The sequence below is a fragment of the Pelodiscus sinensis genome, chromosome 16 (genome assembly GCF_052426305.1).
Source record: "Pelodiscus sinensis isolate ZL-2025 chromosome 16, ASM5242630v1, whole genome shotgun sequence".
In the NCBI taxonomy this organism is placed as follows: Eukaryota; Metazoa; Chordata; order Testudines; family Trionychidae; genus Pelodiscus; species Pelodiscus sinensis.
In genome coordinates, this window is record NC_143067.1 from 18,128,300 (window position 1) to 18,146,379 (window position 18,080).

Here is an 18,080-nt window from a genome sequence, read left to right on the forward strand (position 1 = left end):
AGGCTCCCAGGAGGGAGTAAGGCTGTGGACAGGAATATGGGAGGGTATGCCATGAAAAAATTGATCTATGGCTATGACAAGCTTACTTGAATCTTTGGACATAACACACACACTAATTTGACTCAAGACGTTTTACTAAACCAAAGTGTACCTACCAAAGCACCGCTAGCCTTTTATCTGCAGCTGTAGCATCTGGTGCCAAGTAATTTTTCAGTTTCATAGTGTATCTGCAAACCAACACATCAAGTAAATGACAAAATAAATTGTAAATGAAAATAAAATGTCATTTATCAATTGCCATATCTAATTTAATATTATTTTAAGAAAACCATTAAGACATAGTTCCAGCTGCTCACATTTTATCAGAGATCCATAGAAAATTTACTAGAAAGTCTAGCTGAGGAAAGTTTTAGAATGCTTTTTTGGTTTTTATGTTACAATTTGCACTAACACGTAAATCTTTTCATCTAAGGGTCTTAAAGTCCTTTTAAAAGGACATTAACCCCCAACGAATGGATAAGTTGAGTAAAGTTTACAGATGCGAGTTTCCAAATATTGGCAACAAAATCAAGAACAGAATCTGGGCACCACCTGCCTGTTCCCTGGCTCTTCACTTATTACTTGCTTTATAAAGCTTACTTGATTAATTCCACAGTTTCTGAATACATAGGGAACGGGGACTTGGATTCCTGAGCATTTTTCTCCAATGCATTCCCACATTCGATGAAAGACACTACAGCATCAAGGTAGTAAACAGCTTTCTCAAATCTGTCAGACTGAAGAGAATGAAACTTTAAAAAACAGACAGATGTGGGAGAGAATTACAGCACTAAAGAAGAGTACAAGTTCAAAAGGAGTTAAACCAATTTAACAGTACGTGCAACCCTCTAAATAGATTATTTTGGTTCTACTTACCAATGCATCTGCATTGTGCTTTAACTTCTTCGCTTCTTGTAAATAATGATCAGCTGAATGTGTCCTGCAACAAACAAACAAAACTGAGTTTAATAAGATTTAAAAATTGATCCCTTTGCGTGTCAAGGTTTGTACCTATAGGATCTTTTGATGGTTATTTTTTTCCTTCCTCAAGTTATAGCACATATAGTGTTTATAATAAAAGACCCTTTTAAACAGTTAAATGTAGTTACTTTGGTTATTTCCAACTACTGTTTTAAGACAACTAAGAGTCACTGGATTTACCAATCTTATTCCACATTTCCTAGCCAAGCAAATCAGAGACATTAGCTCAATCATTGTTGTCAGCTGACACAGGGCTGGAAAAAATATGGCCCAGGGGCCAGATCCAGCCCACAAAGCCACCAGATCTGGCCTGCAGACCACACAGCTGGGACCCTCAGGCACACAGGTGCCACAGATTTAAAGGACAGTCCAGCAGCTCTCTGCTCTGGCGGAAAGGGGAGGCTTCATGTGATCTCTCTGCCCCCAGTCCAATCCTCAGGAACTGACAACCAGCCAACAGGATCTGAGAGATTGGCCTGGGTATAGGGGCAGCCCAAGCCTCTTCCCCCTCCCGAAGCCAAGAGCCACATGGAGGGAACAGCCTGCAGCTCTAAGTTATGTGGGGCTGCAGCAGGCAGGGAGCCCAGCCTGCCTTGGGAGTACTTAGGTAAGTGACTCCCAGCCAGAGCCTGCCTCTGGTACCCTTGCCCCTCCTGCACCCCAACTCCCTCCCCCAGGTCACCATCCAAACCCTCTGCACCCCCCAGTTCTAGGTCACAACTCCCTCTCAGGCTCTGTATCCCCTCATACAGCCCTCCCCCAGACCAGAATCCTCTCCTACAACCGAACACCCACCCAGACCCTGCAGCCCAATCCCCAAACCTAGTTCAACCCCTTCCCTTCACCCAAACTCCCTCTCAGACTCACACCATCTCCTGCACCCCAGTCCCTTACCACGTGCACCCTTCTGTATCCAGCCTAGACCCCACATCTCCACAGAAAATTGCAGCCCTTGATCACTTTCCAAAATCTTGGGAGTGGCCACCCACCAAAAATTATTGCCCACCCCTGATCTGACATGTCCCTGTGCAGAGCTCCCAATCTGCAGATGACAAAGGGTAATATTAACACAGATGTGAAACTTCCAGAAGAAATCAAGACAGAATCAGTAATTCCATTGTTATTTTTGAACTTCGGTCACACAAGCTGATTTGTGGTATATGGCTTCATGTCCTAAATCAAGCTCGAAAGAGTAATTATAAGATCTTTAATTTTCTACTAGTCTCTAGAGATTAATAGGACTGCTCATTCCTATTAAACAATATATTTTACAAGGTCATTGACTAAAATCTGAACAAGAGTTCCCAAATACACAAATAGGTGGAGTTAACCAGTCCCCTATTTCACAACAATAGGGAGCACTAGGCACACCCAATTTCATTTTAAAAAAAACCCACAATTTTATAACAGTTCATTTAAAAGTGAATCATATTTTTTAGGGGGCACTAGTTCACTCTATAAAAGGAAAAAACCTAATATCTTTATAGGTCAGTTTACCATAACCTCAAAACAAAAATATTAAAATGCTTAATTATACAGTCACTGAAGGGCAGTCAAAACCACCTGCGTGCCATACCTTAATAAATATGTATTTCTTTTAAGTGTAACCTGAACTCTGAAATTCCTGGCTTTAATGTAGTTATCCCCAAGCCAAATACAACTTCCTTGGAACTATAGATGTGTGCTCCAAATATTAACTCCATCATAACTTGATTCTGTCTGGCAATATCTAGTAGAAGACGACGCAAACTATTCCTGTAATCAGGCTGTTTGCCTTTGTGTTGGCCCCTAAAAGTACTTAATTCAGAAAGCAATACTTTTAAATCAACCAACCTTGAATTAGTTGATAAAACTGGAACAGAGCCCCTGTACAGAACACCCAGCTATCTGCATGAAATAAGATCATGCATGCATGATCTTGATGTGAATTTGTTCACTTGAGCACTTTTTTTTTTAAACTGAATCAGATCCTCCAAAATATTTTAACTTAGACAGCACAGAACCAAATGATTCCAAGTTCCCACTTTTGTGCATCTGCAATGCCATCCTCATCATGCCTGCGAGCAGTCACTGACTCCAGGGGAAGCCAGCTCAGCCCAAAGTGGACAGGCAGACTTGTCTGGAGAGGTATGAAATAAGCCTGTAGAAAGGGAGACTAGTATTTCTTAAAAATGGACACAAGACAATCACATACTGTCAGAATCCACTTCTTGCTTGTTTCAGGCTGAGTACAAATGCACAAAGGAATCATAGATTCCTTTGCAATGACTGGAACATCTAGCAAATTTTTGATACATATATCAGGCATACGATTACATGAACAACATGCAGGTCTCCACAGAACAACATGGTACACTCAAGGCAAAGCATCTCTCATCCATAGGAAGCTACTATACAATTACACACCCAAATTAATTCCCTATTTAGAGAAGAGGAAATGTAATGTGCATAGCACTTTCCACTGTTCTCACCTGTCATCAAAAACAAGTTTTGCTCTTCTGGACTTCGAGCTTTCAGTAGCTGGGGTGGATGCAGGAGGACAGTTTGATGAACTGTTTAGAACTTTTTCCTGTGAAGGAAAGACTGCCACAATTAGTAATTATGAAAGCATTTAGAAATCTACTAAAAAAAGATGATTGTTCATTGCTTAATTTCTTCCTGGTGGTCTCACATGTGTTAGCCATCATCTTTGAAAAAAATCACAGAAGACAGGAGAGGTTCCAGAAAACTGGAAAAGGGCAAATATAGTGTCCATCTATAAAAAAAGAAATAAGAACAACCCAGGAAACTACAGACCAGTCAGTTTAACTTCTCTGTCAGGAAAGATAATGGAGCAAGTAATTAAGGAATTCATCTGCTAATATCTGGAGGAAAATAAGGTGATAAATGTCAGCCAGCATGGATTTGTAAAGAACAAATCATGTCAAATCAATCTGATAGCTTTCTTTGACAGGATAACAAGTCTGGTGGATAACGGAGAAGCGGTGGACATTGTATACCTAGACTTTAGTAAGGCATTTGATACAGTCTCGCGTGATCTTATCAATAAACTAGGCAAACACAACTTAGATGGGGCTACTATAAGGTGGGTACATAACTGGCTGGATAACCCTTCTCAGAGAGTACTTATTAATGGTTCACAATCATGCTGGAAGGACATTACAAGTAGGGTTCTGCAGGGGTCTGTTTGGGGACCAGTACTGTTCACTATCTTCATCAAACCATTTAGATATTGGCATAGAAAGTAAGCTTATTAAGTTTGCAGATGATACCAAGAGCTGAGACGCGTTGGAACTGCTTTGGAGGACAGGGTCATAATTCAAAATGATCTGGACAAACTGGAGAAATGGTTCATCAAGGTGAACAGGGTGAACTTTAATAAGGACAAATGCAAAGTACTGCACTTAGGAAGGAACAATCAGTTTCATACATACAGAATGGGAAGTGACTGTTTAGGAAGGAGTACTGCAGAAAGGGATCTAGGGGTCAGAGAACCACAAGCTAAATATGAGTCAACAGTGTGACGTTGTTGCAAAAAAAAAAAAAAAAAAAAAAAAAAAAAAAAAAAAAAAAGGAAACCTGATTCTAGGATGCATTAATACAAGTGTTGTCTGCAAGACCCAAGAAGTCATTCTTCTGCTCTACTCTGTGCTAAATAGGCCTCAATTGGAGTAGTGTGTTCAGTTCTGGGCAACACATTTCAAGAAAGATGTGGAAAAATTGGAGAAGGTCCAGAGCAGAGCAACAAGAATGATTAAAGGTCTAGAGAACACGAACTATGAAGGAAGACGGAAAGAATGGGCTGGTTTACTTTGCAAAGGAGAAGATTGAGGGGGGACATGATAGCAGTTTTCAAGTATCTAAAAGGGTGTCACACAAGGAGAAGGGAGAAAAATCGTTCTCTTTGGCCTCTGAGGATAGGACAAGAAGCAATGGGCTTAAACTGCAGCAAGGGAGGGTTAGGTTGGACATTAGAAAAAATTTCCTGTCAAGGTGGTTAAACACTAGAATAAATTGACTAGGGAGGTTGTGGAATCTCCATCTCAGGAGATATTTAAAGAGCAGGTTAGATCGACATCTATCAGGACAGTCTAGACGGTACTGGGTCCTGCCGTGAGTGCAGGGGACTTGAGTCGATGACCTTTCCAGGCCTCTTCCAGTTCTAGTGTTCTATGAAATACATACTAGAAGGTCAGCTTAGTAGCATGTTAGTTCACATTTACTACCTGCACATCATGAGTTTGAAAGGCTTCTCTTCATCACTGGTGCTCCAACATATGTTTGGGTACAGCCAGACCAATGATCAAGGAACCATAATCAGCTCCCTTACAAGCCTCCCTGACAGGCCAAATGGATTTTTGCTAAAACAAATCAGACAAAAGGTTTCCAAGAATAACCTGAATTCCCCTCCTCAACCTAGTAATGACTAACTTCCATGTATTTTATTATCCTGCTAGAAAAGGTGCTGCAAGTGTTTTCTGCTTTTCTGTTCCTTTCAGAAGAATCGACTCTGTAGCATGGCTTTTACTAACATGGGACTATCTATTTCAGAAGTTTCAAGCATCCAAAATGTGTTAGGAGCCTTAAACCTCAGTTCAACATGACATAGCAAGTAAGAGACATAGTAGTATCTTTTATGGAACCAACTTCTGCAGGCGAAAGACAAACTTTCAATGCTTAAAAAACAACAATATATCATCTCCATTCACCCACTTCAGAACAGAAATACACCCAGCTGTCGCAAACGTTCAGTGGCACACACACAAATATACTAATTAAAGCCAGGAATTAAACCCCAACTGAACATAAGGCGATACTAATTACTCTCATTTAAAAAATAGCCCAGACTTGGTTCTGTGCTAATGCAGAGGAAAAAACGGGTGTCTGTGAATCTATAATACAATTCCCTGAGGCACCTCCAGGTTCCTTGGAAGCCTCTCATGCATGCACAGACTAGACGAACCCTGCCTGGCTTACAAAATCTGATGAAGTCACCATCTAAGGTTGTTGTCTCCACTCCTACTTTAGATATTTCGCTCATTTGAGAAGAAAGTAAGTTTGTGATCTAGAATAGCAGTTGCTTCAATCTGCACACACAGCTGTCATGATTAGTTCCTCTGACTTTGCTTCAAATCTTTTCTTCATACATTGCTGAGGTTAGCCATTTAAGATGTGCCAAATACAGCAACATACCAATTTCATCCCTACTGCTTTGAACCTCTATTTATTGCAGAAGCCTCAAAACAAGATGGAACCAACATCCTACAATGCAATTCAGGTCTTGTGAATTGTAGTCACATTTTGCCCTTAGCACATTATATTCTTGCCATCTGACAGCACAGCAGTCAGTGAGAACTGCTTATCGTATACTACAGGTAAGCAATGATTTTTGATGGGGGGAGGAGAGGACCACTCCAAGAATTTAGTAAGTAGTCAAGGGCCGCATTATTCCATGATATTAATGGAGGTGGTGTGGGGCCTGGGATGGAGGTTCGGTGCAGAAGGGAGTTTGGCATAGGCAGGGGATCAAGGTGCAGGGTCCAGGAGGAGATACAGGTTTAGGAAAGGATTCCGACCTGGAGGAGGGATGTAAGGGGTTGGGTTGTAACCTAGAACAGGTGTACATGATGGGGCATGGGGGTCTGAGTAGTGACCTAAGGCAGGGGGCAATGAGTGCAGGAGCGGGGATGCAGAAGGTTTGGGGAGGAGGAGGAGTGCCAGGTGCAGAACCCTGCTAGGCTGCTGGCCAGGAGCTACTCAAGGTAAGCACCTCCCAGCCAGACTCTGCACCTCAGGAGAAGCCTGCTGTGCCCCGCACAACACTCATTGTAGCTGGCTGTGGGGGCCATGTGTATTTCTGTGCACTGCACACCACTGGGAGGAGGTCCTCCGCCCACTGCCTGCATCGCAAGCCCGACCCAGGCAGCTCCCATTGGCCAGTTTCCAGCCAACAAGAGCTGCAAGATGGTGCTTGGGAGCAGGGGCAGTGTGCAAAGCTGCCCCCCCTTGGCATGCAGAGAGCACATGGCCCCAGCAGCTCATCACTTTGAGCAGTGTGCAGGAAGAGAGCCTGTCTAAGGCTCCCACTGGGCCACAGGTGGACCATATCCAGCCTATGGGCTGTATTTTGCCTGTCCATCGTACACCTAGGTTTAATACTGTTTTAATCAGACATCCTCAGATATTATGCATGACCCATTTATATAGGCGTGAGCAGGCAGACTCCATAATTCCTTCTCCACACACACGTGTAATGTCACAAGAATACATTTAGTCTGAGCTGCCTTCTGAGTTTAGTTTCTAAAGATTTTTTCCCCAAAAATCTCCCTTTTTCTCTCCCATCCTCAAACATAAACCACTTTATTCTCCCGACTGCAGCAAATCAAATCGCGCTGGAGGGAGGGGGGGAACGGACAACACGCTGCACTATCTTTTCCTTTATGGTCAGAAGTAAAATCTACAAAAATCACAATTAGCTCAACTATTTGATGGATCTGGCACCCCTGAACACAGGAAGGATAAAGAGGGGCCTGCAGATAGGGTGGTTGGGGGGCTCCTCAAGTGGCACAATGGATAAGATATGTGCCTCCAGAGCCAGAGATTGAGGACTCAAAACCTACCCACACAATGAGGGAATTCTGCAATTTTAATATGGCTCCAAACGCAACAACTGCAGAACTCCCCAGGACAAATCAGATCCACCTAGCATCTGGCAAGCAAGGCAAGTCAGCACACTAACTCTGTAGCCTGTGAATGGTCTTATCTTGAAACACATCCTCATGATTGTGAGGGGTGGGAGTGGGAGGGGGGGAGGGGATGACTGTACTATCTTTTCTTTTATAGTCAGAAGTAAAATCTGCAAAAAAAAATCACAACTGGCTCAATTATTTGATCCATATAAAAGAATATATTATTGTTTTCTTATTTTTATATAAATAACTCTGAAAAATGACACCTGGTAGAAGGTTTAAAATAAACAAAAGGAAATTTCTCTTCATGCATCGCATAGTCAACCTATGGAAGTCCTTGCAAGAGGATGTTGCAGACCAGGACTTTAAGAGGGTTCAAAAAAGAACTAGATAAATTCATGGAGGTTAGGTCCATCAATACTTATTAGCAGGGCTTGACAAAGAATGCAATCTATTCACCTGTGGCGAGTAGATTGCAACCCGGAAGAGCCGGGTTCAGGCGATCTGCGCATGTGCAGATCGCTGGACAGCGCAGCTAGCAAGCAGGGCTCACCGCGGTTCTGCGAGCCCTGCTGATTAGCCAGAATGCACAGGAATGGTGTCCCTAAGTCTCTATTTGTCAGGGGCTGAAAACAGATGACAGGAGAGGGAACACTTGATGATTACCTGTTTCTGTTTATTCCCTCTGGGGCATCTGGCATTGGCCACTGTTGGAAGAAGGATACTGAGATAGATGGACCTTTGGTCTCATCAAGTATGGCTGTTCTAATGTTCTTAACCAAATTAAATGATGAATAAACTATCTTTATTCACAGTGGACCTCCCAAAACAAGAACTTTCTTGTCTGGCAACATCCATAGTCCATGTTCCTGGACCAGGGAGTCCTGGCTGGGAGCTCCAGGGGTCAAGAGGGCTGGCTGGGGTTGTCCTGGGAATGGGGCTGGGCCAGAGGCAGGGACTTCTTAGGTCACAGCAGCAAGGCAGCCCACCAGATGGGGCAGCTAGGGCTGGCAGCTGGGAGGGGAGGTGGGCTGGGGACTGGCAGCAGGGAACCTCCTGATGTAAAGCAAATTCCCTCATTTGGGACTGGTCAGGTCCCAAGGGTGCTGAACCAGAGAGGTCAAACCTGTCATTAGAAAACACTAGTCACATCTGTGCATATAACCAGGGTTCATCAAGTGGCAGCAAGCCCTGCTTGCCAGCCACGCAGTTCGGCGTGCTGCGCATGCGCTGACGGCGCTGCACAGCTGTGCCATCTTGTAATCTACTTGCCACTGGTGAGTAGATTACACTAATTGTTGAGCTCTGCATATAACATTAGCACCAACCTATCCCAGGGACACTACAATTCTACTGAATAGCTGCTGAGTTATTTTCCATTTACAGGCTTCCTTATAATCTAATTATTTGTGTAGTACCACAGGGAGTAAAATGTAATTTAGTTTTTCAGAGTTTTAAGCTTCAATCAAAGCTTAGAATATACATTGACGTGCAAAACTGCACACAGGGAAACAGTGAATATTAGAGGAAAGAATTTACAAAAACTCCTTACCTTGATTTCCTTGGCACTGCTAGAAGACTTCCCTTCTGTCTTTTTTTGTTTGGAAGAGGAGTTACTTTTACTGCTGCTGCTACTCTCCTTATTACTGTTGCTGCTTGATTTTAAGGAAGAAGATTGACTGACTGTTCTCTTCCGGGACCCATGTTCTTGCTTGGGATCTTTCTGAAGGACTGGGGCTACAGGAGAAGGGAGCAGATCCTTCTCTTTACCTGCACTTAGTTTTGAAGACCTGCACAAAATGAATAAGAACAGCTTATTTTTAGATACAGCAAAAAGAATTACTTTGACCTAACATGACTCTGTATGGGGATATTTATTTTTTACCTCATTTTTAATAAATCTGTTCTTTTGGTGAACCAGATTTATCTTGTTTTTACTATTTGATCTTGTTCTGACTTGAAAAAAGATTCTATCCAGAAAAATACTAGGTTACAAAACAAAAAACCAAATACAGTAAAACTCCATTGGTCCGGCATCCAATGCTCTGGCACTCCTGATGGTCCGGCACCATCAGGAACCCGGAAGTGCTGGGGCAGCTGGACAATTGGAGCTGCTCTGCCCCCGGGTTTCCCAGAGTTGGCCGCTGATCAGTTTCAGCAGTAGCTAAATAGGGGCGCCTGGGGCAGAGCAGCTGGGGTGCTGCCGGGTTGGTCTCGCAGCGCTGACCAGCAGCGGCTGAATGGAGGACGCCTGGGGCATAGCCGGACTATCGGAAGGGGGGGCTATGAGGGGGCTGGGGTGGCTTCCCCCCCACCCCACTCCAGACCCCTTTATAGCCCCCCCCTTCTGATAGTCCAGCATATTTGATAATCCAGCACCTCCTGGGTCCTAAAGGTGCTGGATTATCAGAAGTTTACAACCCCCCCAAAAAAATCAATGACACTGTTTGTTCCTGCCTGACTGCTGGAACATTATGGTGGAGAGTTTGTTCTGATTGCCATGTACTCTATTTGCCCAATCTAAAGAGAACACTGCCTTTAATTCAGTCATCCAGTACATATGTATCACCTCCTTGCCTTAACTGTTCAAGGACTACTGTTGGCAATCAATGGCAAGCATGAGGCCTGTTAACCCATCTTCTACTTGGAAAGATAAGCCACTTGGACAGCTATCTGCACAGTAATAAATTGTTTACAGAAAACCCAAACTTTTTGCATACTATTAATCTAAAGAACATTTGGTTTTATGCTGACAGAATACAAATAGAAGAGTAAGAATAAACTCAAGAGCCCCTGCCAAGCAATCTGAAAATCCATTTTTTAGAAACCCTGAAATATCTTAATATTCCTAACTGAACACAATGAAACTGTTACCCTGCAGCATGCAGTTCTGTTGCACTGTGTTGGTCCCAGGATATGAGAGACACAAGGTGGCTGAGGTAATTTTTTTTTTTACTGGTCCAATCAAAGATATTACCTCACCTACCTTGTATCTCTGTTACACTTTAGTAATTCAGAATAGCCAATGTTCTCAGCAGCTCAAAGCTAGGAAAAGTAGTTGACTTATCACAGGTTCTGGCAAAAAAGTTTTCTTATTTGTTACAATGGAATATGGGATCCAGTGCATAGTTTTATTGTGTAATCTGAAGTAGCACATATTTTAAGGAAGAGGTCGGGGAAAAAACCACAAAAATTAACAACTTGCCACTGATTAAAAGTACAGGCAGTCCCCGGGTTACGTACAAGATAGGGACTGTGGGTTTGTTCTTAAGTTGAATCTGTATGTAAGTCAGAACTGGCGTCCAGATTCAGCCGCTGCTGAAACTGACCGCCAGTTCTGACTTACATACTGAATCAACTTAAGAACCCCAAGCGTCCCCAAGTCAGCTGCTGCTGAAACTGATCAGCAGCTGATTCCAGGAAGCCCGGGGCAGAGCAACACTGCCTCGGGCTTCCTGTAGTCAGCGCTGGTCAGTTTCAGCAGCGGCTAAATCAGGACGCCTGGGGCAGAGCAGCTGGAGTGCTGCTGGGTTGCTCCAGTAGCGCCGCTCCTCGGCACTACTGGACCAACCCAGCAGCACCCCATCTGCTCTGCCCCAGGCGTCCTGATTCAGCAGCTGCTGAAACTGACCAGCTGGGGGGGTGCTGCTGGGTTGGACCAGTAGCGCCCAGAGCGGCGCTGAGGGACCAACCGGCAGCACCCGAGCTGCTCTGCCACAGGCATCCGGAGAAAAGCCTAGTCTGCTGGGGGGGGGGGGGGGGGGGGGGGGGGGGGGGAGGTTTACTAGCTGCGCCCCCCCCCCCCCCCCCCCCAGCAGACCAGGAAGACACGGGCGGCGGACCGAGACGCACCGCGGTCTCGCCGCCTGGGTCCTCCGCGGTTTTGCTCCCCGTCTCCCTGGTCTGCTGGAGACCAGCAGACCAGGGAGACGGGGAGCAAAGCCTCTGAGGACGCCGGCAGCGGGACAGCTGCGGGGCATCTGGGCTGTCCCGCTGCCGGCTTCCCCCGCAGCTTTGCAAAGCCTCGGGGAAGCCGGCAGCGGAGCAGCCCAGGCGCACCTGAGGTGCCCCGCTGCCCGAGCCCCCCCCTCAGCTTTGCAAAGCCGTGGGGAAGCCGGCAGCGGAGCAGCCCAAGCGCGCCTGGGGTGCCCCGCTGCCCGAGCCCCCCCCTCGGCTTTGCAAAGCCGCGGGGAAGCCGGCAGCGGAGCAGTCCAGGCGCGCCTGGGCTGCCTCGCTGCCCACGCCCCCCCGCGGCTTTGCTCTGCGTCTTCCTGGTCTGCAGACCAGGGAGACGCAGAGAAAGCCCCAGAGTACACGGGCGGCAGGACCGCGAGGTTCCGCAGTCCGTGTACTCTGGGGCAACCCCGTTTGTAACTGCGGATCCGACATAAGTCGGATCCGCGTAAGTCGGGGACTGCCTGTACACTAGGAACCTTGTTAATTTGCACCGTGACTCACTGAAAAAATAATTTTATGTGGCTATAAGACATCTATTTTGCCAGTTATAGAGCAGTTCTAATCTATGGTAATCACAAGATAAATGCAGTCAATATAAAAAAAATTGTGGTGAATTTTTAAAAATGATGCAGTAGTTAAATCCTAGGAGTAGAAATCAAAAGATGTGGGTTGTTGCAAGACTTGGAAAAAAAATTATCTTCTTAGCACTGCAGTTTAATTCTTCATTCAACAGATGTGGAATCATCCATTTTCCAAGGAGTGGATTAATTTGTGCGTGAGGTGAGGTGAAGTGAAGATTTTCAAAATCTTACATATGTTAGTATTATTCAGCTTGCCTATTTTTAAACACTATCCTGTGTTAAGGTAAAAATTAAGAAAAATGAGTCCTAGAAGGAAATAAACCAGACCTATCTGAAACAGTTATCAAAGTAAATGACCTTTGAACAAACTACTTTGCAATAGTGAAATCCAGTTGTTAAATAAACTAACTCTTCTTTCTTAGAAGCGAACAGTGTGCCAGGTTCTGGGAAATACATGCATGCAGATTAGTTACTGTGAAACCCCAAATTTAAGGTAAAAAGGTACACATGAAAGCTTGCCCCATGAACAATGTAGCTGCAACTGATTTTTCCTTTCTAAGTGGTGGCCAGAGCCCCCTCTAAGCTCCACAGCCATCTAAAGCTGGGGCCAGAGGAGAGGCAATCTCCACTAGCTGCAGCAGTAGGGCTGGATTAAGTAAGGGACTTTAAGGGCTGCAGCCAGGACCCCCGGCTAATGGGAGCCTCCAGGACGCAGCCCATCACGCCCTTGTTTTCTGGGCCAGCCCTTTCTGGAGGGGAGGGGAAGCAGAGGTCCTTTCCCTCTCCCCACCTGAACTAGGAAACTCTGTCCCTGCACTGCCCTCACCTGGAGACTCTGTCCCCACAGATGCCATTAGCTGGGAAAGGCAGACAACAGGAGTTGCATGGGGTGGTGCCTGTAGAAGGCAGTGTAGCACAGGCTGCCTGGAGTCACCCTCACCAAAAACAAACAAAAAAACCCCTCAGGAACTACCCCAGGTAAGTGGTCTACACCCCCAACCAATGTTCCCTCTATTTCTGCCCCCCCATACATGTGCAGAATACATTCTGTTATGTGTACTGAGGCATATGCATGTGTGCACCACCAGTAGAAACATGCTGCCAGCTGTGGGTGCTCTGTTAAGTCAGCTAGACAGTATATGAATCTCTCCTGGGTGGCCTCCCAAGCACATAGGGAACTTAAACCCCAACCCAGAGTCTTAGTCATGAGCCTGCTCTAGCATCCTATCTTCTTCCCAAACCCCATACCCAATCCTGAGCCCCTCCTGCACCCTAGCTCTCACCTAGACTCTGCATTCCCACCCCAGCTTCCTGCTCGGAGCTCACTCTCACACTCCAAGCCTCTTAGCCTCAGCCTGGAGCCCCCTTCTATACCCCAAACACTCCATCTGCAGCCCCTTAGCTCCCCCAACACTGAGCCCCCTCCCACATTCTAAGCCCCTCAGCCCCAACCCTGCCACAAATTGCGCATGTGCAGAAACAATTTTGTTATGTGCTCCGACATGTAGATTATGTGTTGCACATCTCTGTATTTGTGCACATAAAAATATTCATTCTGCATGTAGACCTAAAAAGTTAGAGGGAACACTGGTGATGGCAAGTAGATATTTAGAGGGAGATTTTTAAGTGCATACAGGGTGTTGGGTCCCAATCTTCCCCTTAACACATTATATGCCATATAAGACGTAAAACACAGCCAATTTTCCCACTCTACTTACTCTCTGTTGCTGGAAGTCTTGTGGCCTGATGAAGACTTGTCTTCCAGTTTAGTTTTCTTGGTTTCACCAGCTCTGTTTTCATCATCATTCTGAATAAAGCAAGCATAAAGGAGCGCTTTAGGACAGAGTTTGATATTTACAGGTTAACAATAGGGGATTAAAAAAAGCAAAATTCTTAAAGTGTCATTAAATATTTGTCAATATTACTTTTGATAACAGCTAATGCTTATAAAAAAGTGGATTGTCATGTCAAAAGGTTTGGAAAGTGAATTTCTAAACTGCCATCACACTTTCATTAATCTTCAAATCTACCATAAGCAACAGAGGCAGAAAAACAAGTGTATAACAGTAATTCTAATACGAAAAACAGCTCGAGATTAGGGTCCAAAATAATAAAATTTACTATACTGTATTCTAGTAACTGAATGCTCTTTTGTAACAGAACTTAAACTGGGCAACCAAAGATCAATAAATCATATAAGCAACTGACATCTATCAGCTGTTAGACTTAAGATGATCATTGCAGAATCTCTCAGACTCAGTATTTTAGAGTAGGACTGTAAAGTAGTTTGCCTCTCCCATTGGCCTTACAAAAGGACTCATGTCCACCATGACCTCACCACTAGGAATGGGAGGTGGCCTCAGGACTTTGAAGATGGTTAGTGACACAATTCTTCGGGATATGGCCCAAGCTTAAGTGATCCTACCAAAACCTGATGTAGGTGCATAGCTCTTTATGATGGGTTTCTGTCCATAATGGCCACCACTTTTGTTATTGTTTTGCAAAGAACAAATGGCCAAACAAGGCGGCCATTAGGTTTGAAGCTACTGGAGACTGAGTGCATTCACACAGAGTGCTAGATCTTCTATAGCATAAGGTAACACACAGGAGGGGCAAAACCTATTCCCGAGACACCCCAGGGTGGGAAGGGCCGACGTTCTGCTCCTTTCACCACTGTCATTCCAGAGAGCCCTGTGGCTCAGAACTCTGTATCTGGTGTAGCAGGAAGACAGAAGCACCTCCCCCCAGCTGGATAATCTGTGATGGGGTGGGACAGAGTCATCTGGAGAGGTCACTCCATCCTCACACAAGTTAGCTAGTGTCCTGCTTTCTGTCCCTCCCAGGAGTCACCTGCCCATTTTTCAGATGAGAAACTTTTCCTCAATTTCATTGCTGACTCCGGCAAAGAGGTAACCTGAGCTGGGACAAGAATGGAGGAATCCATTTGTTTTCAGTCCCAGGTCAAGTTCACCAATACTGCCTCATTCCAAAAATCACTTGGTTTCTCAGCAGGGAAGCTAGTAAATTGAAGACAACTGTTTGGCTATGTCTAAACTACAGCCCTCTTTTCAAAGAAGGATGTAAATTAGGCAGTTTGAAAGTGCAAATGAAGTGGGGATTTACAGTAAAACACCGATGGTCCGGCATCTGGTGGTCCGGGCAGCTGGACCATTGGAGCTGCTCTGCCCCCAGCTTCCCCGATTCACCCGCTGCTAAAACTGACCAGTGGCTGAATCAGGGAAGCCGGGGCAGAGCAGCTGGGGTGCTGCCGGGCTGTCCCCGATTCATCCACTGCTGAAACTGATCAGCGGCTGACTCCAGGAAGCCTGAGGCAGAGCTGCTCTGCCCCGGGGTTCCTGGAGTCAGCCGCTGATCAGTTTCAGCAGCAGCTGACTTGGGGACGCCTGAGATAGAGCAGCTGGAGTGCTGCCGGGTTGGTCCAGTAGCACCAAGGACCAACCTGGCAGCACTCCAGCTGCTCTGCTGCAGGCGTCCCCGATTCAGCCGCTGCTGAAACTGACTAGCAGCGGCTAAATCAGGGACGCCTGGGGCAGAGCCGGACTATTGGAAGGGGGGGCATCCCCCCCACCCCAGACCTCTCATAGCCCCCCCCCCCTTCCGATAGTCCGGCAAATCTGATAATCCGGCACCCCCTGGGTCCTAAAGGTACCGGATTATCGAAAGTTTACTGTAAATATCCTGTGCTTCATTTGCATAATCGAGTCACTGCAATCTTTCGGAAAAGGGTATTTCGAAAGTGAAACCGCTGTCCAGAGTTTCTAGAGTACTGGATCTTTCGAAAAAGGGTTTGTTTTTTTTTTCCCCAAAAGAACTGCATCTAGACAGCGGTTTCACTTTCGATGGCCAATGAGAACTGTGATCCTCTGTTACCTGCAGAGCCACAGGTAAACATAGCAGCAGTAGCCAGCCAGGCTCTAACCCTGCAGTCTGCCATTTTTATATTGTCCACCTCTGGTGTAGGGGCAGAGCAAGGTGCTTTCTGGGTCTCCACCAGGAGGGAGGGTAACAGCCCAGTCTCCAGCTTGAATACCATAGTTCAACAGGCTCATAGCCCAACCGCCCAAATGAGCCAATAGAGGCCAGCTGCTGCTGTTTAAGTGTAGTATAGACATACCCTTATGGCTCCAAATCAGGGCTTCTCAGTTTCTATAGTCATGGATGATTTCTTAGAATTGCAGGAGTCAGAGGTGGATAAACTAATTAATCATTCAGTCCACACTCCTACCAAAGAGCCCTGCATTTTCTTAGTAATAAGAAGCATTACCGGGCAGAGCTCAGCATAAGAAGAGTTTTTGGCTATCTGTTGATTTAAACAGAGCCAGTGTTGGTGTCACTAAGAAAAAGCTATTTACCCACCTCTATATCCAATGATACCACTACAATAAGAGTCTAAATGTCACAGCATAAATTCCATTGTGAGCAATGAGAGTTACAATCTTTATCACGTCACACATGCTTCGATCCTCCCTCATCTGGCTCTAAAGTCCCAGGAACCCAGTCTCCTGTTTTAACCTCACCAATCATCCTTCTGGTGAAGACAGCCTAGACCAGTGGTCCCCAATGTGGTGCCCGCAGGTTCCGTGGCGCCCGCCGGGGCACTTATGTGCACCTACCTAGTGACCAGAGCTGCCCGAACCATTCTTGAAACCTGGGTGCGTGGCACATGCGCGGCCCCCACCCCCGGGCACCCAGCAATCCCAAAAGGTTGGGGACCACTGGCCTAGACAGAGTCTCTTCAAAAGAGACAGTACCACTTTTTAATTGGTCAGAGGAGTGACTAAGACTAAGCATCCTTCCCCACTGGGCTATCTAACTTAACTCAGTAGCAAACCATCAACAGATTGAAAACTTATCTAGTCTCAAATCAAACTTCTCTCAATTGATCACTTACCTTATGCTTCCTTTTGCCCTTGGTGGAATTTTTGTCTGACGCTGGTTTTTGGGACTCTCTTGTATGCTTCTCTGGTGCACTTTTCTTCTCTGCTTTGGGTGGGTCTATGTCCTTGTAAGGCTTCCCTGGTATTCTTGATAAGAGGCTCAGGTCAATCTTCACGATAAGTGGGTACCGTTCATCTGGATCACTTAGTGGTGAAAGAAGTTCCTTCTCTTCCATAGGAGAGAACATTCTTTGCCGAAAAAAGCTGTCATCCTCCTCCATGGAAGATTTAACAGGAGTCCTATTGCTCTCAGAGTATTTGGGGGTTTGTGATGAAGGAGGCAGGCTCTCATTTTCATCAGAATCAGAGGATGAGGTATCAGTTTCTATGAATTCCCTGGATTTCTGGGAAGGTTTGCTTGAAGCCTTATATTTCTTTTTTTCTGCTGAAGGACGAGGGGATGATTTGGGCTCCTTCTTTATGTTGGGTTTTCTAGAGCCCTTTGTGGCTGCTTTATGCCTATTTGAGGGCATATTTGTTGGCATGTCCACTGGTGTTTCGCTTTCTATTTTCAGCCCTCCTCTTGGCTCTTCAACAGCTGCCTTGTCTGCCTTTTTGGGCTGCTTTTTACCAACTGTCCTCCTCTGTACTGTGCTATCACCCTGTGCAGGTGACTTCTGCCTGCCACGACTGCTCTCCGATCCTTTTTGGGTAGTTTTGGAATCTCGCCCTGGAATGGAGGAAATAGATTCCTTAGATCCACTTTGATCTGTATACCCATTCCCAGTGCTCTGATCTCGGCCATCTTTTTTGTAACCTTGTGAAGATGGGATATTACTGTCCACAGAAGAAGCTGGTGACACTTTATGTGGATTCACTTTGTTCAACCAGTTGTCAAGCTGCCATTTGTTCGTTGATGGTGGCTCAGGCTAAAA

General features: G+C 45.5%; 1 protein-coding gene across 7 annotated transcripts in view; it reads right to left on the reverse strand.

Moving 5' to 3' along the window:
* Positions 1-18,080, reverse strand: part of AFF4 (ALF transcription elongation factor 4) — a 110,700-nt gene that overhangs the window by 11,743 nt on the left and 80,877 nt on the right. For 6 of the 7 annotated variants that reach the window (XM_075900326.2, XM_075900325.2, XM_075900328.2 and 3 more), the window contains 7 exons: positions 17,160-18,074; positions 13,966-14,054; positions 9,262-9,499; positions 3,492-3,589; positions 916-979; positions 640-776; positions 156-227 (listed from right to left, as the gene is read on the reverse strand). In XM_075900326.2, coding sequence (XP_075756441.2) covers positions 156-227; positions 640-776; positions 916-979; positions 3,492-3,589; positions 9,262-9,499; positions 13,966-14,054; positions 17,160-18,074 — 1,613 coding nt within the window. The remainder of the gene's footprint in view (positions 1-155; positions 228-639; positions 777-915; positions 980-3,491; positions 3,590-9,261; positions 9,500-13,965; positions 14,055-17,159; positions 18,075-18,080) is intronic. The other variant, XM_075900327.2, reaches the window with a different exon arrangement.